Here is a 22,587-nt window from a genome sequence, read left to right as displayed (position 1 = left end):
ACTAAACTAATACTTGAGAAGATGGAGGGTTTTTTTTTTAGGGATGAGTTTGTTTCCATGGCAACAGAGGGAGGAGTCAGTGTGTGTGTGTGTGTGTGTGTGTGTGTGTGTGTGTAGTGAGTGTGTAAATATTTATTGTCCCAGACGAGCGCTTACTGTTCCAGCTCCAACACATTAACACGCTGAGACGTCCTGCAGCGACTTATGAAACATTTACCCCACGTAAACATGAGGAGTGTGTGTGTGTGTGTGACTGTGTGTGTGTGTGTGTGTGTGTGTGACTGTGTGTGTGTGTGTGTGTCAGTACTCACAGCCTGCAGTGTGTTCTTGGCGAGGGTGAGTTTCTCCTCACAGTCCAGAGCCATGTTCTGGATCTTGTTGGCCCTTTGAAGCAGCAGCTCTAGCCTGAAAACACACACACACACACACACACACACACACACACACATACACACACACACACACAGATACACACAGATACACACACTGGGGTTAAAGGGACATGTCCCTGAAAATCTCACGCAACGAGAAGTCGGTGCACCAGCGGTTTTCATCTAATTGACCCTTTGTGTTGGTCTTCTGATTGGTCTGCTGATCCACCAATCAGAGCGCTTCTCCCCATGTCACGAGTTGTGCAACATTCTAAGGTTGGACAACCCTGGAATGAAACCGTATAAAACGAGATAGGAAGGTAGACAGTAAGGAAAACGAATTTGATTGGTCGTTATCCAGCGGGCGGGATATTCAAAGCTTGGGGCGAGACCGGGCTCCGTGTGAGTGTGTGTGTCTGAGACGTTTGAATGACGGATGACGGATCCAATATCAGTGAGCAGGCTGACGTATAATCCGTGCGCCTACATTATCCAATGCGAAAAAAAAAATACACACTTTCACCCCGGATTTATTTAAAAATAGAATTTTGCACAAAGTTTGGCCTACATCGTCTGATGAGTTACTACATTAATTTTATGACCCAGAATGGGCTTAAATTCAATTTTCTTTTCTGTACACCTTTAATTTTTCAATATGGTTAAAATGTACCTGGGGTTCCTGCAATAGCGACTCACGATATCCGGAACGTATTGGAGTCATTTTTATCCTATTCCCCAAACTCAAGACATCAATAAACATACTTATGTACTGTATATAACATATATATATGTATATTACTTTAACCTTCAAAGTCATCTAGAAAACGTAACGTTACCGTTGCTAATGTCTTTTGAACTTTGTGAAGTTTTACGAGGAGAAACGGGAGAAGTGTAGCTTGTAGCTAACATTAGCTAGCGTAATTAGCTAGCTAGCTAGCGAGTGACCAAAACAATGATTCTTCCCAATTTTTCGGAAAAGTAATGTAAAGCCCGTTCAACCGCTCTTTAGACACGTCTGTCTTCTATCACGGACGCCATTTTTCTGATATATTATTAGTTAATTCAAATTTTCCTTACAAGCAATTTAAATCTGCCTCATTTTCAATGGTTTCCAATGGGAGTTCAGTTAACCCTTTCGTGACCATTGTTTGTCCAACCTAGCAACAGTAACCGTGGAGGGCGGGACTTGACAAAGGGTCAATTACATGCATCCTGTGGGTAGTACAGTTGAATGAACCTCTGTGTGTGTAGTGTAAGTGTGTAGTGTAGTGTGTGTTTGTGTGTGTGTACCTCTCCACAGCCGGCCGTAGAGCCTTCTCTCTCTCCAGCATCTCCAGGATGAGTTTCCCCCAGTCCTCCTCCAGGTCGTTGGGATGGAGGCCCTGAGGAAGCTTGATACGCCCAAACTCTATCCACACCTGCACACACACAACGAATCATGTCTATATATATATTTTTTTATAATTCAACGAATATTCTCCTGCAATATGTACATTTACTTATTTTGTTATCTATCGGTCCTCTGTCTTTATAGACTTTTTAAGTTAATTGTTGTATTGCTTTGGGGACTACGGATGTAATTTAGCAGCAGTGCTAAATACGGTGTATTTACAGTGAGTACTCATGTACTCACTGTCCATTAATATGCACTGTCTCGTCTAAATAAACAAAAAAGTAAATAAAACACACACACACATACACACACAGAGTCACATATTTTTAATATCCCATCATGCCTCAGTGCGCTACGCTCTCTGGTCTGATCAGCTGAGTGAGGAGAATAAAGGAGGAACTATGATCATCAACACATCATGAGTGTGTTCACTGAGACAATCAGCTGCATTGATCTCACACACACACACACACACAGACACACACACATGCACACACACACACTCTCGCTCTGTGTCTTTGTCTCTTTCTCTCTGTCATCTCTCGCCCTGAGCTCAACCTCATGACACAGAACCAGTTCCTGCACATGAGGCTGAACACCAGGCTGTTTTCTCTTTGTCCTTAGCACTTTTTGTCTCTGTTATTCATCTGATATCCACAGATACATCTGTCACATCATCATAGCTGGTCATTTTTTTATTTTTTGTAACTGAGAATTACCATCGTTGGTATTACGTCTGCCACTGTTGCAACTCTTATGTTTTATTTTCACAATTACCATATTCATTTATTATTATCATTACTATGAATAATCATGCAGCTTGAGCACTTTGCACTTTGCCCACCACACATACTATATAACAATCAACATCTTGCAGCGATGAGCACTTTGCACTTTGCCTACAGTACCTCATACATGTTTCAGTATTGTCTAATGTGTTGTCTATTGTCTAATTGTGTCTTTTTATACCTCACCTTCGTATAGTAGCTTGTGGTCTGTGTAATTCTGTGTATTTTATCATTTTTATGTTATGTGTAGCCAGGGACTACAGATGGAAATGAGCTGGGAGCTAAATCTGGTGCAACCATCTTTTCATTTTTTCCTGCAAATGATTAATGTAATTGCACATTGTCCCTTATTAAACTAATAAACTAAACTAAACTAAACTAAGCTCTTCATCCTCCTTCATCCTCTTTCTCCTCCTCCTCCTCCTCCTCTCTTCATCCTCACCTCCAGCAGCTTGTAGAGGTGTTCGACGTGACTTTTCTCCATCTCCTTGGCGGGGATCTCCGTCTCTTTGAAATGGACGTACTCGTTGTAAAGTGCCTGCAGGAAGAGGAAGAAGGAGAGGAAGAGGAGGAGAGGGGAGACAGTGTTAACGAAAGCTTTATGTTTAAGGTCGATCAGCAGGTAAAACACCCAGTAGGAAGTTGACTTCATTTATTTGATTTTAATGATTTTATTCATTTGATTTTACTGTGTTTTATCTTTTATCTCTTTTATCTCATTGATTTTAATTCTGTTTTATCTTATTGTGTCTATTGTTTTATTGTGCTTCTGTTGTGTTACTTATTGTGTTTTTATCTTGCTGTGCAGCACTTTGGAAACCTTGTGTTTGTTTAAATCGTGCTATATAAATAAAATTGGATTGGATTGGATTGGAAAACCTCTGATCATTGGCCAGTTCCACCTCCTCCGTCATGATGTCACATCTTCTCCTCTGAGAACTACTTCCTTCTAATCCCCAACACTTCTGCTCATCTTGTCCATTTTCCCAAACTCCCCTCCTCCTCCCCTCCTCCTCTCTCTCTCTCTCCGGAGGCTTTACAGAAATTTGCTCGTCAGCTTCTTTTCCTCCAGAGAAGCCGAAGAAAGAATCTGCTTCACATTGTTTAGAGAAACTGTTGCAGTGATGTGACGATAATAACCCTTCTGAGTGAGTGCAGAGACTCACCCTTTAAAGAGGAACTATGCAGGATTTTTAGCTACATTTCTACCTTAATTAAACAACTTCAGAGGGATGGTTAAATAAATGACTTGTAACTTGTTACAGAGAGAATGGAGACTCTCTGCCTTTTGGCCCGAAAACCAATCTCTCAAGCAAAATCAGTGCCTCGATCTGACCCATGTCCCAGCTACTCATTTATGTGGCATCATGACACAAACATAAACACGCCCTGTAACCTGTAATCTCTTCTTTATGACAGATAAGACTACACAAATATACACACTGAACATTGTAAACAATAAATAACGTTATCCTTCCCTTTTCCCTTCCGTCTTTCCTCCCTTCTTCCTTCCTTGAACGAATCTGTTCCCTCCCTCCATCTTTCTTTCCTTCCTTTTTCCCTTCCTTCTTTCCACAATCCCTTTTCCCTCCCTTCCTCCCTTCCTTCCTTCCTTCCTTCCTTCCTTCTCTTCGTCCTTCCTTCCTTTTTGACCCAATCTGTTCCCTCCCTCCTTCTATCTTTCCTTCCCTTTTCCCTTCCTTCTTTCCTCCCATCTTTCCCTTTGTCCTTCCTTCCTTCCTCCCATCTTTCCTTCCTCCCATCTTTCCCTTTGTTTCCCTTTCTTCCACCACTCTGCTTTCTCACCAACTTCGTTGAAAACAAATGCACATGGTCAGGAAGAGGGTTAGCAAAAGAGCAGAAAAGCATCCGGACTTTGCATAGTTCCCCTTTAAATTTATAATAAAAGAAGTTGTTCCTCTCTGTTTCTTTTTGTTTTTTCCTGTTTCCTTGAACCAACACTGACCTGATTTAAAGAACCAGTTTCTGCTTCTCTCACCTTCAGTTCCACAGGGTTTTGAGGGAAGTTCTTGTTGGCCATCAGGGCCGTATGCTGGCGGCTCCACTGGAGCAGAGAGGAGAACCTGGACTGATACTCAGACCAGCGCTGATCCACCTCCTGATGATGGAGAGAAGAGGAGGAGAGGAGGAGAAGAGGAGGAGGAGGGAGGAAGGAGAAAGAGATGTGTAGCACTTCATATTATAAAATGTAATTTCCAGGAAATGATGAAAATAATTGCATCATTATTTCAGAGTTCCAGCTCATTGCTCACGACGCTGCAGAAACAAAGATTGAAATCAACGTGATGATGATGATATCATTTATAAAATATACTATTATAGTTATGGAGAGAATTACATTCAAACTCAAAAACCAAACTGATATTTTTGAAGAGAACTGGTTGAAATGGTTCAGCTACGTGTGGACTGTAAGACCTGATTTCATATTATAGATCACAAAGATAAAGCCAAACCCTTGATTAAGAAATGTTTTGCTCCATATGCTCAAGAAACATCCTTTTATGTATGATGTGGTTATGCTTGACTCCGCTGTTTCACTTAATGAACAAATCCTCCCCTTGTCATGTTATGTTTTGTTAAGTTGTGTATTTTTGTGCCCAGTTGGCACATATGTGTATAAGAAAACCAATAAAAAGACGTACGTGTGCGGCGATGCCCTCTCCTCCCTCTGGGATCTTAGGGAAGGCATCATAGATGGAGGAGACGTAGGTGATGACTGACTTCTCATCTGGAGAAGGTACATCAACATCTGGAGGAGAGAGAGAGAGAGAGAGAGAGAGAGAGGTGGAAAATTAGAGACAGGAAACTGAAAAACATCCTGAAATGTAAAAGGTTTATAAAGAGAATACAATTTCCGGCCGAATTTGACCGTTTTAAAAGTTTTATCTCTGAAAAATCATGTAGTTAATGTGATCTCAGACTGACCTAAGATTCCATGACTTTGTCTACAAAGAGGATTTCAACAGACAAAATGAATTATATTTATTTGCATACAACTTTGTGCTTTTTATTCAACATTAGAAATGAATGGGGGAACTACAGTTAGTGTAAAAAACTAAGCTCAAGTACATCCTCATTTGTCAGATGCATTAGCTCAGATAAATGAGGCATACAGGCCATAAATAACAGATAGAAATGAAAAAACTGTAATGTTCACAAGAACTTAAGTTGTTTAAAGCAGAAGTAAGCGGATTTTTGTGTTAATATAAGTCTTAAATAGTTATATCTTCCGACAGCAATCACTTCTATAGAGTGTTTGGTCTGAAACACGGGTCTGTCAGTCACTCTGCTCTGCTGTAAGCCGAGGAGAAAACTTTACAATGAAAAACAAATGATGATAATATGTATTATTATAGTTTTATGATGAGTCTTAATAGAGCGGCCATTTTTGACCAGGAACACAAAGTGTTTAACATGAAGTGAACACAACAACATGAGGGTTAAAAATTCTGCCTCAGTTCTGAAACTTTCTGATAAAAGGAAACTGAAGCAACATTTCCATAAAAGTGCAAAAGCACAGCTGTAAAAAAAAAAAGAAAAAAAAAGTGACATGTAAACCAAAAGATCCAGCTGTTGTGATGTAGCAACCGATGCTACAGTAACACTTGGGAGGTTGCTGACATCAATCACACTTTATTCATGTGTTAATGTGGATAAAACGCTGAATAAACAAACACAGATGTGCAGGTTAAAGGTTGTTCAAAGGTTTTTCAGAATAAAAGCCCCAGCAGCAGCAGCAGCCAGTCTCACCCTCAGCGTCCAGCAGCCTCGTCACGCCCAACGACTCGGCGATCTCGAAGGCCTGCTCCAGGTTCTCGCGGTTGCTCTGCCGCGACAACGTCTCCATGTCGATCAGGTCGGGCCTGCAAACACACAGACACACACACACACACACACACACACACACGTTAGCCAGCTCTGTGTGGGTGTCACTCTGTTTAAAAATCTTATTTCTGTACGACACACTGTTCATCTGCAGCCTCCACACACACACACACCACTCCTGACTCTTCATGCACATGTTGGTTGAATTCAGAGCAGCGAACAGTCACAAAATGTCAAAATAAGGTTTTATTGGTGGAGAAACTTGTTCTGAAATAGTTTTACATCAGTGTTTAACTCCGTGTAATCAAGAGTTTGTGGAGCTGAATTAGATCTGAACTATTTCAGGGCTTTAAACTCAACATTTTAACTGTTGTTTAGAAGCCGTTTGCTGCTTTTTGGCTCATTTTATTATCATTTTTTGTTTGTTTGGCTCTAATTGCACTAATTATGGGATTGCATTTAGTTTCTTTTGTCACTATGCTACTATGCCTGTGCATGTGTTGCTCTGATGTAATCTCATTTATTTATTTATAATGTGGTATTTATAACAATGACAATAAAGTGGAGTAAGGAAGTCAATGCTTTCTTTAACAAAGTCACAAAGTGCTTCACTACGGAAGCATATTGCATTCACTTGAAAAAAAAACAACAAAACTCTGGTTTTTCTGAGTAATTTATTTTTTTGTAATTTAGTTTTTTTTTCTTCAGTTTTTTGTGGTAATTTTTGGTTAAAAAAAAAATTGTCAGAAAAACAGGGAAAAAATATTCAAAAAAACAAACAATAAAATAAATTACTCAGAAAAACAGTTTTTTTTTATTTTTATTCAAGTGAATGCAATACGATTCCGTACTTCACAAAAAAAAAACAGAAAGAAAACTGTAAAAATTGTCAAAAAAGTTTAATAGAAAATAAAATTCAAATTGAAAACAAAAGTTTCAATGAAAGTTTTAAGATCTGATTTAAAGGTGCAGGTGAATTGTTGCAGGTTATGGACATTAGAAATTAAACCTGCTCTGCAAACAAACAGAAAACCTGCTCAAATATCTAAAATCAATATAAAAACCAATAGCTAGAGGTTTAAAGATGCAGTAGGTGGGATGATACTGTAGTAGTGACTCACCTGTATCTGTGCAGCAGAGCGTTGAACATGCGTCCGTCGCTCCAGGACGAGGTGAAGTTGGTGCAGCGGAGGCCGGGGTATCCCTCCGTCGCCTGCTGGCTCCATAGCAACAGCTTCTCTTTGGCCGTGAGGTCGCCCGACTCGCCGCTCACGTAGATCTCTGAGATCTGGACGGGAACAGAAGAAAAAGAAGAGAAGAGAAGAGAAGAGAAGAGAAGAGAAGAGAAGAGAAGAGAACAGAAGAACAGAAGAGAGAGTCTCAGTAATCATCACGGTGCATTCAGGTGAGGGAGAAAATCGTAGGAATTTATGCATTCACACAAACATCCAGCTGTTTTTTCTCCTCATGAGTTTGATAATGAAACGTCGCTGCATGTTTTTCTACTAATGTCAGTTCCCTCCATCTCGTCTGCTCATTAGCCCCCCCTCCGTCTCATGACTCCCCCCCCCCCCTCCTCTCCAACCTCGATCTGTCTCTTCAGTTTTTCCTCCTCTTTCATCTGCTCTGCTCCGCATGTTCATCAATCTGCTCACCCTGCTCCTCTTCTACTTTCACTTCATCACCCCCCCTTCCTCCCCCATCTGTGTTTTTTTTTCCTCTCCTCCCACTGCCAGTGAGTGAAGTGAACACCACAGAAGAAGTCAGACGTTAACACATCAGTATGTGCATGTTGTCGAGAGATTTCAGGTTCCTACAAACACAATAATGTTGTAATTTTAGAGCGAAATTCATGTAAAACCACTGATGCACGTTGCCTTCAGGGACAGTTTTTCATCAACAGTCTCTGTATTTCCCTCTAAAACAACTCTGTCTGGTAACGTTGTGTTATTATCTCATAGCGTGGTGAATGTGCAGGTCACAACTTGTCCACCAGAGCGTTGTGGAGTTGTTGGATTGTGTATTTGATGAGTTTGATGAGTTAGAAACCAAGAAATCCCATAATGAGCCTCCGTAGCGTAGCTCTGAGCAGCTCGCGGCTCTGCTCCGCCGTTCTAAAAATAGCTTGCACCGACAATTATTAAAGGTAAAGAACCTACTGCTATGACTATAGGGATTATGGCAATGGGCCAATTAGCCAAAAATGTTGAACTATCCCTTTTAACATTTACTCCTCTAATGGAAACACCCAGACTGAACACAACACTGTGTCTCTCCCATAGCTCAGAAACTCGTCCTCTGCTGCTGCTGCAGCTACTGAACTAAACTTTAACAGAGGGGGAAGAAGAGGAGGGGGAGGAGGGGGGGTGAGTCTGTAGGAATCCAGGTCTCCATGGCAACCGACAGCTTCTTTCTTTCTCTCCCTCCGCGTCCTCCTTCCTCTCAGTTTGCTCTCTTTACGTCCGAGTGTCCGCGGACACAAAGCCGGAGTGATGTACGGACGCAGAGAGAGTCGGTGTTTGGCTGCTGCTGCTGCTGTCATCAGTATTCCTCTGTCATCCCCTCCCCTCTTCCTCCTCCTCTGTCTCTCCGTCTCTCTCTCTGTCCATCCGTCTGTCTTTCTGTCTTTCTGTCTGTCCCTCCTGCTGCTAATATAGAGCAGTATAAAGTCCGGTGTGAGCCAGGGGACTGCAGCAACAGGGAGGGAGGAGGGAGCAGCTATAAGGCCGGTTACAGCTCCCACTTGCAGCTTAAAGGGATAGTAGCATTTTTTTAAAAGTGGGGTTGTATGATCTCCAAATAGCCCCTAAGTACTTTAATTGCAGTAGAAGACTCTCTGCACTCCTCCCGTTAGCAACGCCAGCCCATAATAGCCCTGCCCAGAGGTTTACAACATACATTGTTGTGAACAGACCCAAAGAAACGGCCAATTTTCACGGCCCAATGGAACTGTGTATTTTTTTTCAGGTAAAACCTCTTTTAGGCCGTGAAAATAGGCCGTTTCTTTGGGTCTGTTCACAACACTGTATGTTGTAAATCTCTGGGCAGGGCTATTATGGGCTGGCGTTGCTAACGGGAGGAGTGCAGAGAGTCTTCTACTGCAATTAAAGTACTTAGGGGCTATTTGGAGATCATACAACCCCACTTTAAAAAAAATGCTACTATCCCTTTAAAGACACAACCAACTCCTCATGGTGTTAATCCTGAGACAAACATACATGCAGAGTTCACACAACACACACACACACACACACACACACACACACACACACACACACACGTCGACTCAGCATGTGTGTGTGTGTGTTGTGTGTGACCTGCAGCTTTAACCATCAGACAGAAAACAAAGACACTCGACGGCGCTGGGTGTGATCTGAATCTGCAAAACTGTAAAATTCTGCCGTTTCTCTGCAGAACTCAGAGACACTGAGCTTCTAATCCTCCGCCTGAATACTGATACAGCACAGTGTGTGTGTGTGTGTGTGTGTGTGTGTGTGTGTGTGTGTGTGTGTGTGTGAGGGCTGCATCTGCACTCAGAGCCTTTACACTCCCGCTGCAACAGGATTTTCAGTATCTTCTGCATGTCTGCCTGATGGTTTATTCCTCCTTTCTAGTCGACTAACAGTGAGTGAATCCAGGAGGTCTGAGGAGCTCTCGACCGTGTCTCATGGTTTTCTTCCTCAGCAATCGGAGCGTTTCATCATCATCATCATCATCATCATGTGAACAGATGAAATCACAGAGAGATGTGGTTGAACTCTGCCTGATAAAAAAAACCTGCTGAACCACGAGTTGTGAATAATTTATCACACGCACGTGTTGAAGAGGTCGAGAACGAACCTCCACTGATCTGTAGCAGCAGATACATGGAGGCTATGACAGCATAGTAGCAACATCCATGTTCTTATTAGGGTTAGGCTAGATAAGGATAGGATAGGATAGGCTAGACTTGGTCAACTTTATTGTCCCTAGAGGTAAATTGGTTTTGCAGCAAGGTTCATATAGGACGAATCTCCTTGTTGTTTACTTCTGGGTAGAAAACCAGCATTCGAACAATAGTGACGGACGAGAGTTTCGCTATATCTCATTTTTCATGTCACTATATCGCCGTTTAGACTAATCTGATGTTTGTAAAGTCTATAAAACCAATGATTGGACAAACATTACTATTTATGTGTGCACATTTTTGTAATTAGTCATGGTTATCATAGATTAGCCGGGCTAACGGTTAGCTAGCTGTTTCACTTTAATAACTCAGTGACTCAATAAAAGCTCCATGAAAAAATATTTTCTCCAGCGGATATCTGAGTTCCAACATGACTGAGCTAACTGGAGTAGTTTCATGTCGTGTCCCACAATGGGAGGGTTTTAACAGTTGACGTCCTGATGTTAGCTTAGCTACCGCCGTTAGCTTAGCTGCCGTTAGCCACTGATGCTTTCTAGACACAGTGATTCCCCCAAACTGAATAAATACAACACATAGCAACACAAAACACACAAACAGAAATAGTAATGTTTCTTCAATCATTTCAGATTTGTCTAAACGGTGATAGGGCGTGAAAAATATGATATATAGCTAAACTCTCGTTCGTTAGGCCTACTATTGATCTCATTCAAATTACGTGCTGGTTTTCTACCCGGAAGTAGAATGTAAACACCAAGGCGATTCGGTCTATACTGTAGATACATGAAAACACATCTTTGGGTATGAAGGTTTTTGTATTTCTGAGTATGAAGGTTTTGATGTATTCATGTGGCTTTAAGGCTTTGTGTGTTTTCCATGTAAACTTAAACTACTGTATTCTAAGTTATTATATTCATTGGTGAATCTAAGTTATTAATAATTTCTCGCTTTTCATTGTTTTTCTTTGTTTATGAAATTGCTTTAATAAGCTATAGTAAGCTATTTATTCCTCGTTTTTCATGAACTATGATGTATGAATTCTGCAAGAGCATCCTATTTTACTGTCTGTTTCAAATTTTTCTCTGTATTATATACAAAGTAGCCTAATTATCTTGTCTCTAACACCATGATTGATTGTAAATGTAACAGTTGCAAGGGGGCAGGTTCCTCATAAGCCTTGGCTTCTTAGCTATCCTTTTCATATGTATGTACAGTATATCTGTCATTCATAAGAAATAAAACAATAATTTACATAAAAAACGAAGCAACGATGAACAAATCACACAGTCGACTCCAAGAAATAGAACGTTAAAGCAGATATTAATCAATAACACATACTAATATATTGGCTAATAAGACACTAAACAACAACGACCAGGAAGTCCAGGAGAAAAATCACAACAAATATCTCCACATTTAAAAAAAAAAAAAGAAGAAAATGTCATCAGATGATGAACACACTGTCTCTGTCCTCCAGGTTTGTTTCTAGACGTCTCATCCAAACTAAAACCTCTCATCTTCAACAACACAGAGATCAGAAACAACAGAGACGCTGCTCCTCAGCACCTTTAAAGAGATAGTTCAACATTTTGGCAAATTGGCCCATTACCATAATCCCTATAGTCATAGCAGTAGGTTCATTAGAGGGAAATTCATGCAAAACCGCTGATGCGCGTTGCCTTCAGGGACAGTTTTTCATCAAGCAGTCTCTGTATTTACCTCTACAACAACTCTGTCTGGTAACGTTGTGTTATTATCTCATAGCGTGGTGAATGTGCAGGTCACAACTTGTCCACCAGAGCGTTGTGGAGTTGTTGGATTGTGTATTTGATGAGTTTGATGAGTGGAAACCAAGAAATCCCATAATGAGCCTCCGTAGCGTAGCTCTGAGCAGCTCACGGCTCTGCTCCGCCGTTCTAAAAACAGCTTGCACCGACAATTAAAGGTAACAAACCTACTGCTATGACTATAGGGATTATGGCAATGGGCCAATTTGCCAAAATGTTGAACTATCCCTTTACAACAGGACACACTGACTTCTTCCTGTTCTTTCCACTGCTGCATTTAAAGCGTTTTACAAATGATTCATGACACTAAAAACTAATCAGAGAGAGGAAACAGCAGAGTGACGTCTCCACCAGGTTCCTCTGTGTCTGTTCAACAACTCGTCTGCTCGGTAACTGGATTAAAAAAAAAACCTTCACACGTCGTCTCAGCACCGTTTATCTAAGTCCTGCACCGACTCTCTGACTGGAAACAGGTTTTCATCACTGGTTAATGGAACAAGTTCAGTCATTAGAGCTCATTTCATTCATTAAGCTGCTGGTGATTCAGCAAACAAAACCAAAAACAACTCTTTAATTAACCGAACCCACTTCCTCGTTAGCTCCAACGTGTTGCTGCTTCATCATTAATTCATCATTTAAATCTGTTAAAACTATAATTAATTATAGTGAAGTGAGACGTTCACATGAAAACAGAAAACAAACATGACGCAGGTGTAAGTAGAGTAGTGTTTAAAGTAAATACAGGCTACACACACACACACACACAGATCGTTGGTCATGTGACCTACAGGAGTAAACACTGTGGTTTCATAGTAAATATGACAAAAGGGAGGGAACTCGTCACACTGTATTCTCTCATAATATTGGATTACATGATAAAAGGACAAGGACAACTTGCATTCATTCAGTTATTATCTGTAGAACTAATGCTTAAATGTATATTTCGTATTTGAAATTTTGTATACATCATTTCCCTTACAGTACTTTTTAGGGAAAGGGAACCCCTTACTGTATATATATTTTTCCCTTTTGGAAACAAGGAAAATGTGTGTCTTTTTGACAAAACTAGTTATTTTCTGCCATTTTTTAAACAGATTTTTTCTTTCTTTATTATTTTTTTCTATACCAGCCTTACTCTCATCAAATATGACGACCTGTGTCCAGTCTAATACTTGCAATGCCAATTAATATCTATAGACCTTGTATTGTTTTAGTATGGATTCCTTATGACCTATTGATCTTTAATTGTCCCAATGCTCGAAACATTGTCATTGTCCTTTTTATTATTATAGGATTCTCTAATACATTTTTCTTTTTGATATTTTGGGAGAATACAGTGTGACGACTGGCGAGTTCCCTCCTTTTTGTCCTGTTAGCTTCCTAGATTCAGCATTTTGGATGTGTGTGAGCTTTTTTTCTCTTTTCATAGTAAATATGTCACTATACAGGTTCCTGGTTTCAGGACTGAACTCTGTGTGTTCATGTATGATGAGTCAACACACACACATACACACACCATCAGAGATCAGAGCAGGTTGCAGCCATGATCCATGATCCTCTAACCGCCCCCCCGGGGGCTCTGGACCAGCCCGCTTTTAAAAAACATGGCCTCTTTGAAGTTTGTATGGAGCGAAGGGAGGGAGGAGGGAGGGAGGGGAGGATGAAGACGGAGGATGGAGAAGAAGATGAGATAGAAAATAGAAAAAAAGCTGTTTTATTGACACTTAGATGAAACGTGCCTGTGAACTGCTGCTATGTGACAAACAGGACGGATGGATGAGGAAGAGAGAGACGGATGGAGAGATGAATGGATTCAGACACAGTCGGACGACGAGTGCATGGATGAATGTGAGCGGTGGAAGAGAAAGAATGAAAGAAATGAAAGAATGAATTCCCCCGGGGAGACGAGGCAGCGTCTCACTGATGAATGCGCATTTCAAATCCCTTTTTATGCAGATATAAAAGACAGCTGCACTTTAAACCCAACACACAGTCACATACACACACACAAGACAGAGTGCTATTGATTATCGGTGAAGCAGGGATCTACAGTATCTATACGTGTGTGTGTATATGTGTGTGTTTGTCATGACTCAGCAGCATTGAACACAACCTAACATGATGTCAGCGCTTTGACTGCGCAGACGCACTGAGCTGACGTCGAGGAGGGAAACTGACTGAAGCATCGACGCTGCTGTGAGAGAAAACACACAAACTGTCTGATCTGATCAATGACTTCCTCACACAGACAGAAACAGTCACAATAAGGGATTTTTATTTCATAAAAAGTGCCTGGTCAAAAAGAAAAAGTGAATTATTTATGTGAATTCCATGTGGTTTTTGGTTTTGTTTGGTTTTGTCTGTGCTCTGATGATTTTGTTTGGTGTCTAAATATAATGATAATGTGTCTTGTAAGCCCTTATAGGCTGGACGCCTTAATTGGTGCACGACACGTAAAGAAATATAAATTCTTTCATTCATTCATTTACAATAAACCGAGTCGTACACTTTTTGTTTCTGCAATCCATTTGTTTCGTAGCTGCTGCTGTTTTTGTGGAAGGTCACTGAACTTCCTCTGAACTGTGATGGAGAAAAATGGGATTAGACTGAACGAACCATAACAACTGCTGCTGCTGCTGCTGCTGCTGCTGCTGCTGGTTTCTGTCTGTCCATGCAAAAGAGTTTAAAGTTCGTTTTTTTTTTTCTCCTTGGGCCGAGATAAAGCCTCGTTCCTGTGGCAGAACCTCAGAACATTTTCTGGTCCCAAACAAAACAAAACAAAACACAGGAGGAAGAGAAAAAAATCTAAAATTAAAAAAAGTCGAGCTGCGTTTCTAATCTGATCCACGTCCTGTTGGATCAGATCTAAAGCTCCACAGAGTCTGGACTCTGGAGTTTACTTTAAAGGGATAGTTCAACATTTGGGCAAATTGTCCCCATTGCCATAATCCCTATAGTCATAGCAGTAGGTTCGTTACCTTTAATTGTCGGTGCAAGCTGTTTTTAGAACGGCGGAGCAGAGCCGTGAGCTGCTCAGAGCTACGCTACGGAGGCTCATTATGGGATTTCTTGGTTTCACCTCATCAAACTCATCAAATACACAATCCAACAACTCCACAACGCTCTGGTGGACAAGTTGTGACCTGCACATTCACCACGCTATGAGATAATAACACAATGTTACCACACAGAGTTGTTTTAGAGGGAAATTCATGCAAAACCACTGATGCACGTTGCCTTCAGGGACAGTTTTTCATCAAGCAGTCTCTGTATTTCCCTCTAAAACAACTCTGTGTGGTAACGTTGTGTTATTATCTCATAGCGTGGTGAATGTGCAGGTCACAACTTGTCCACCATCCCTTTAAATGAACCCGTCGGCTTCTCCCCAAGTAACTAAACCTGCTCCAGACAAAACCACAACAGTCTGACACACACACATTGCTACACTGTGTGTGTGTGTGTGTTGATCTGATGGGAAATGACCAGTTACAGTTTTGCACAGACTGAGATAAACCCTGTCATTTAAAGCAACGACTTCTCTCTCACACACCAACACCAACACCCGTCCTGTCCCGTTCCCTCACACTGCAACAGACGTCTGGAGATGAAGCATGTGTGGTGAGAGGAAAATAACAAGAAATAGAAGGAGGGAGGGAGGGAGGGAGGGAGGGAGAGAAGGAGGGAGGAGGAGGAGGATACTGGGAGAGAAGGATGCAGAGACGGTCTGGGCTGCGTTGATTAGCCTCCAGGGACAGAGGCGGAAAGACAGAATGGAGAGAGGCAGAGTGGCTTTCTGCAGCTGATAACAACACACACACACACACACACACACACACACACACACACACACACACACAGACACACACAGACACACACACATACTGTATAACCCCCTCATGACCACGAACATGCTGCACAAATGACAACAAAGGCTCCCGCTAACAACCCACACTCACACAAATCAAGAGCAGTGAAAAGCCTCTGTTGGCACTAAACACCTCTGGTTTCACAACACAAGATCTACACACACACACACACACACACACACACACACACACACACACACCACCGGATCGGGTTTATTGTCTCTTTAGTGTTTCAGTTTGAAGCAAAGCAAAGCAAAACAATCCAAGTACACAAACGTCTCATGAGGTTTTAACAAACTCCAGGAACGAGAGAGAAGAAACTCTGGAACAAAAAGCAGCTTCTTCTGTTTTCACTAGAATCATAAAATATTGATTTTAAATTGAGGAATCGTTAATGTTTCAAGTCTTAACGAGCTCTCGCATCACTTTTGGGGAGTTCAATATCTTACACACACACACACACACACACACTCGAGGGATGTCAGGAGGTTGGGGAAACACCAAGATGGTGAGGGGAAGACCAACAGTCCAGTTACGATGAGAAGAAACTATGGCTGCCGATCAATAACAGTATTAAATCCCAGATTAGTTTATTTTTGTTAACTAATGTATAAAATATATAACCATAAAGCTGCGACATCTGTCTGATGAGGTCTGTCAACATTAATCCAGATGTTTTCAGCCTTTTTTGATCGATTGTATTGATAATACCTGGTAACACGTGTCCCCAGGTGCAGCTGCCAACAGGTTCAATCCAGATTTTTGAACCTCTGGATTGAACCTTAAAGGGGACGTATTATATATAGGTGTTTGTTTTGCCTTCAGGTCCCCAAAATGTGAGAATCAACGAAAAAATCTGTAATTTTCAGGCTCCCTAGGTTGAAATCCATGTGGTTTTATGAGCTGTTCCCTCAGTTGTCTTCTTCCAGTGATGTAACTAGTTTCTGAATTTGCATAACCCCACCCCTGGGAGCAATAAAGGGGGCGGGGCAAGCAGTGGTTAATTTGCATTTAAAGGGACAGGCACTGAAACCAGACGTTCTGAACAGAGCTGTTTTGAATGGATGAAAAGAGCTGTGATGTTTGATCCTTTGACCAAAACATGACACAGACATGTCTTTAAGACTGCACTCACACTAGGGCCAGTTGTTCCGTACCGTGCTGAAGCCTGAATGCCCCCCCTCCCCTGTCCCCCACTGGCCCGCACTCACACTACCTCCAACCCAAGTTTGCTCAAGCACAGTTGCCTCTGACACATACGTCATAACGTTGATATACCAACACGGCGGATGTGCGCTTAACCTGACTGCAGAAAGAACGGCGCTTTTTAACAGTTTGACCGGTTATGATCATGGTTATCTTGAACTTTATTCAAAATGATGTTAGCTAGCGATGTCGACGTGGCGCGACGTAATCGTTAAGTGACTGTTTATTCACACGCGGTTGCAGAAACGTGGTGGAGAACGAACCTGAAGCGTGTTACATGCTTGTGCGCATTCGTGACCAAGTGTACCGTACTCGAGCCAGAACACTTGAACTCACACTAGCAATAGAATCTGGACTTTAGGGGGCAAACGTGCTTGGCCGCGGTACGACTGCCTAGTGTGAGTGGCCCTAAGACAACTGGGAACTGTTTTAACTGGTGGAGAAGGGGTGTAATACGTCTCAGTGAGTGTGTGGCGGGACACCGACCTGCGGCAGGTGTCTGACAGCGGCCGGTTGCTGTAGCAACAGGGGACTCTCCGCCATGGAGTCCAGCCTCTTTAAAGGGGACATACATCACTTTTTGAAGGCTCATTAACATATATTTGGGTGTTTGCTTTGCCTTTCGGCCCCAAAATGTGAGAATTGACAAAAAAATCTGTAATTTCTAGGCTCCCTAGGTTTCGAATTTGCATAATCCCACCCCTACCTGGGAGCAATAAAGGGGGCGGGGATAGCAGTGGTTCATTTGCATTTAAAGGGATAGGCACTGAAACCAGCCATTCTTCTGAACAGGGCTGTTTAGAGAGGATGAAAAGAGCTGTGATGTTTGATCCTTGGGGGATTTGGACTTTTTTTTGGTCTTTAAGACACGTGGGAACTGTTTGAATTGGTGGAGAACGGGTGTAATACGTCTCAGTGAGTGTGTGGGCGGGACACCGACCTGCGGCAGGTATCTGACAGCGGTCGGTTGCTGTAGCGACAGCGGACTCTCCACCATGGACTCGTCCAGCCTCTCGGAGGAGGAGCTGGTCAGCCCCCCCCAGTCCGTCTGGCTGGGCGTGGTGCCCGCCGTCTCCGGGGACGTCAGCGGCAGGTCGCTGGCGTAGCCCGACTCCAGGAGCGACGCCGACAACCGCTGTTCCTGAGCCGCAGCCCCGCGGGACGGAGAGTCCAGCCTGAAGCCGCCGCCGGGTGTCGTCTCCACGGCAACGGCCCGGACACGCCCCCGGTCCGCCCCTTCCTCCTCCTCGCTCAGCAGGACTTTGAGGATGTTTCCTGCGAGCGGGGACGTAGCCGCGGCGGCTTGACGCTCCGTCTGGACTTCAACCTCCTCCTCGGCGTCGCTCCGCCCCGTCCACAGCGGCGAGCCGTAGTCGCTGGGATACATCGTCCTCACCACGCACAGCTTCCCGTCCACCTCGCGGATGTGCACCACACCTTTACGCTCCCTGTCCGACGGTGTGCGAGCCCCCCGTCCCGCTGCCGCCGCCCCAGCACCAGCATCCCCCGTGTTGTCCTCCTTCTCCCTCTCCCTCTCCGCTCTCCCTCGCTCTCGGTCCTTCCTCTCCTTCTTCTGCCGGAGGATCCAGGGCTTCTCCAGGACGCCCTGCACCTTCTCCCGGACGCGGCACACCCGGCCGCCGCCCGGCGTGGTGCTGCCCGCGTTGACCGGCGCCGCCACCGCGTTGATGACCGGCGTGGTGGTGGCGGTCTGGCTGGGGATGCTGCACACGTCCACGATGGCGCTGACCGAGTCCTCCTCCCCCGGGAGGCAGAAGACGCCCCTCCAGGCCGGGCTGGGGGTAGGGGACAGAGCCTCGAGTCTCCTAACGCCGGGGGAGAGCGCGTTGCTGTGCAGCTTCATTCTGGGGTCCAACGCCGTCCCCAAAGTCCTCGCCGAGTCTTCGAGTCCTCTTCCCGCCTGCTTCTCCTTCTCCTCCTCGTCCTCGTCCTCGTCCTCGCGGTCGTCGTGGCTCTCTCTCTGCCGCTCGTACTCGTCGTTCACCTCCCCTCCCTCCCCTCCCTCCCCCTTCCTCACCCGTTTGCCCTTGTGCTTGCGCCTGAAACGCAGACGCTTCTTTGGCGAGAGCGGGGGGGCACCGCCGAGCTCGCCCTCCCGCGGCGGCCGCACGCAGCCCATGGAGTTCCCCATCGTCTTTTTTTATAGAAAAGAGCTAGTAAAACAGAAGCTACAGCAGTTTTGCACGAATTTCCCTCTAAAACAACTCTGTGTGGTAACGTTGTGTTATTGTCTCATAGCGTGGTGAATGTGCAGGTCACAACTTGTCCACCAGAACGTTGTGGAGTTGTTGGATTGTGTATTTGATGAGTTTGATGATGAGGGAAACCAAGAAATAAATCCCATGAGCCTCCGTAGCGTAGCTCTGAGCAGCTTAATATATAAATAAAAAAGCCAGAGGACAGGAAACGTTTTAGATGAATGGACGAGTATCCAACAGCTCCCTCATCAACCTGACACCTGTGACGCTGAGACCAGCAGGTTTGTCTCCGTTTCCCACGACACCCGCTCCAAAACAACCTGCTGGTTACAGGAGAGGAGAGGAGGGGGGGTAAGAGGGGCTGTTGCAGCTGGATGGTCCCGTTTTCTATGTCCCAGAAGACTCGTGGTCGCAGTCAAGGACACGAGGACACAGCTACTATATCAGACAAACAGGTCCAGGGTCAGCGCCTCGTTGATTTATCGTCACCTGGCGTCCATCAGGCAGGAGGAGGATGAGGAGGTAAGGCAAGGCAATTTTATTTGTATAGTCCGTTTTTTTACCACCAGTTTGTCTCAAAGGGCTTCACATGGCATCGTAACAACATCCTCTGTCCTTAGACCCTCACATCCACTGAGGAAAAACTCCATGGAAAACCCTTTTAACAGGGAAAAATCTGAGAAAGCTCAGGGTGAGCAACAGAGGAGGGATCCCTCACCCAGGACGGACAGACGGGACAGAGATGTTGTTACAGACAAGACAGTTTAGGAGGAGGAAGAATGGTCCAGGATCAGCCCATTAGAGCCTCTCTCACACACACACACATGCAGCAGCGTTGTAGTCTGAGTGTGTTTGTGCTGCAGCGTCTCATCTCACGTCTTCACTCAGGCTCGTCATCGTCCTCGGGTCTCTGCTTCCTGTCTCCATCCTCGGCTGCAGGTGAAGCAGCGGCTCTAACCTCCACTCAGAACTCACATCCAGCAGCGATCTGGGCTCATGCATTAATGATGCTGCCTCTCTCTGTCTGTGTGTCTCTCTCTGTCCTAATGTTATTGCAGTGTGAGCGCCGCGGTGACCAGGAGGATTCCTCTCTGTCTGTGTGGTCCGAGGCCGTTCCCCCTCGTCCTGTAGTGGCGGCGGTGTCTGGTTCTGTCGAGGCAGCACAGCGGCGGCGAGTGAATGAGTGATAGTGATGCTGCTACAGATCTGAGACGATCGAGAGCCGATATTCACACACACTCGCTTGTTAAGATACTTCAGCTTTCCCGCCTGCTCCTGCTCCTGCTGCTGTCAGAGCTCCCAGCATGCTCCTTGTCCTCAGGGATCGTTCTTGTTCTTGTTCTCGTTTATTGTTGTTCGATAATGTCAGAATCCAAAAATCACTCACAGAGTTAATTTGGAAAAGTGCAGCCGGAACAGAAACAGAGGAGAAACCTGTGGAGCCGTCGTCCTAAATCTGGAGGCAGATGATGATGATGTTGATGATGATGAAGCGGTCCGACTCCCACATCACATCACATGCCTCTCGCCTGGATACCACAGTCACACCCCCTCTCTCTCCCTTGATGTCAGACTCCCCGGGGACCAGAGTTGGCTGCTGCTGCTGCTGCTGCTGCTCCACTACCGTCCAATCATGACGCTGCTGTGTCCTGCTGTCAGAGCTCCATCCTCTCCATCAGGTGGTGCAGTGCGACGATGCAACAGCAACGAAACCGAAACACAGTTTGCAGGAAGTGGCGGCGGCGGCGGCGGCTGCAGGAGGAACCAGGAGCGGTTCAGAGGAGGAGGAGGAAGAATCGGAAGGAAGAGTCCTCGGTCTCGTCACTTGGAGCGCAGCCAGAGGGGAGATTCAGCGTCCAGACACCAAAGGAAATCCCCGAAAACTTCGGTCAGGGTCCTCTAGACTCGACTCGACTCGACCCCCCTCCCACCATGAAAAGACAAAGCCGTGCTGGGAGCACAGGGAGCACAGGGCGTCTCCGTCTCTCTGTCTGACAGGCTCGGCTGGATTGATCCGATTGATACGGTGCCGGCTGCAGGAAGAGCAGCAGCAGCAGAGAGGACGAGTGTTTCAGCCTCTTCTTCCTCCTCTTCGTCTTCGTCCACGCTCAGCTGTGTGAAGCCGTCCTGCATACGTGTCCACGAGCGGAGAGTTAGTGAGTGTGCACGGCGTGTGTGTGTGTGTGTGTTTTGCAGCGTGCGGCCTGTGGATCAGAGGAAGCCGGGCGCTGTGGTGACAGCGGGCGGCTGAGATCCGTCTCTTCCTCCGAGTCTCCGACTGCCTCCGCTCCTCCGGCTTTATCCCTCGCTCGCAGACGCCGGCGAGAGAAGAGAGTGAGAGAGAGAGAGAAGCTTTTATCTGCCGCCTGCTGCAGCTTCACACTCTCTTCTGCTCGATCTCTCACTCGCACAATCCTCCACCCCTCCCTCCCTCCTTGGCTCTCCTCCTCCTCCTCCTATCCGCTTCCTCATTACTCTCTCTCTTTCCCTCCCTCTCTTTCTCTCGGCTGTTAGTGAGCAGCTCGCTCTGCCACAAACACACACATGCACACACACACACTTGACCCAAAAGCTTCCCTGAGCTGAATGACAGGCTGCAACAGGGGACAGAGGAGAGAGAAAGAGAGAAAGAGAGAGGGAGGGAAGGAAGGAAGGGAAGAAGGAGAAAACCTAAATCTGTTGCATCTCAGCAGCTTGAACCAGGAGCTGCTGTGAATGGACGGAGGAGGAGGAGGAGGAGGAGGAGGAGGAGAGAGGGAGGGAGGATTTAAGGGAATTAGGAGAAAGTTGAAAAGGACCAAAGGGGGAAACAGGAGGGGACGGACGGAGGATCAAGAGGACGGATATTCAGAGACGTTCCTCCACCTTTTGTGTGGCGGCAGTGGAGCTCTGAGTGAAGCTTGTGCTATGATGAGATGTTGAAGATCAATAACCGATCGTTTATCTGCAAAGTATCTGGATCTAACCTGCTGCATTCACCACAGATCGACCTCGTCAGTCGGATTATTTGATCTATAAACCATCTGAAATGTCAAACATCTTCTGCTTCCAACTGTTTTTATTGTTGCATCAACCTATTAATTCCCCCAATACTAAACCGATTAATCAATAACAAACTCCATCCAGCTGCAGCTCAGATGCTAAAATATGTAACAACATTGTTTGGTTCAAAACTCAACAACCACATCATCACATCGTGGATTTTAT

General features: G+C 44.7%; 2 protein-coding genes across 20 annotated transcripts in view; both read right to left on the bottom strand.

Moving 5' to 3' along the window:
- Positions 1–22,587, bottom strand: part of LOC146977887 (microtubule-actin cross-linking factor 1-like) — a 356,186-nt gene that overhangs the window by 185,140 nt on the left and 148,459 nt on the right. For all 19 annotated transcript variants that reach the window (XM_085790655.1, XM_085790669.1, XM_085790650.1 and 16 more), the window contains 7 exons: positions 7,520–7,686; positions 6,324–6,436; positions 5,216–5,322; positions 4,552–4,671; positions 2,995–3,090; positions 1,662–1,789; positions 312–405 (listed from right to left, as the gene is read on the bottom strand). In XM_085790655.1, the coding sequence (XP_085646781.1) occupies positions 312–405; positions 1,662–1,789; positions 2,995–3,090; positions 4,552–4,671; positions 5,216–5,322; positions 6,324–6,436; positions 7,520–7,686 (825 nt within the window). The remainder of the gene's footprint in view (positions 1–311; positions 406–1,661; positions 1,790–2,994; positions 3,091–4,551; positions 4,672–5,215; positions 5,323–6,323; positions 6,437–7,519; positions 7,687–22,587) is intronic.
- Positions 17,621–19,315, bottom strand: LOC146977888 (uncharacterized). The gene is made up of 2 exons (XM_085790437.1): positions 18,102–19,315; positions 17,621–17,716 (listed from the first exon to the last, which is right to left on the bottom strand). The coding sequence occupies exons 1-2, from the start codon at positions 19,311–19,313 to the stop codon at positions 17,621–17,623; spliced, it is 1,308 nt and encodes a 435-aa protein (XP_085646563.1). The 5' UTR covers positions 19,314–19,315.

The sequence above is a fragment of the Trachurus japonicus genome, chromosome 11 (genome assembly GCF_045865225.1).
Source record: "Trachurus japonicus isolate A0001 chromosome 11, Traja_1.0".
Taxonomy (NCBI): Eukaryota; Metazoa; Chordata; class Actinopteri; order Carangiformes; family Carangidae; genus Trachurus; species Trachurus japonicus.
This window is presented reverse-complemented; position numbering and strand designations above follow the sequence as displayed.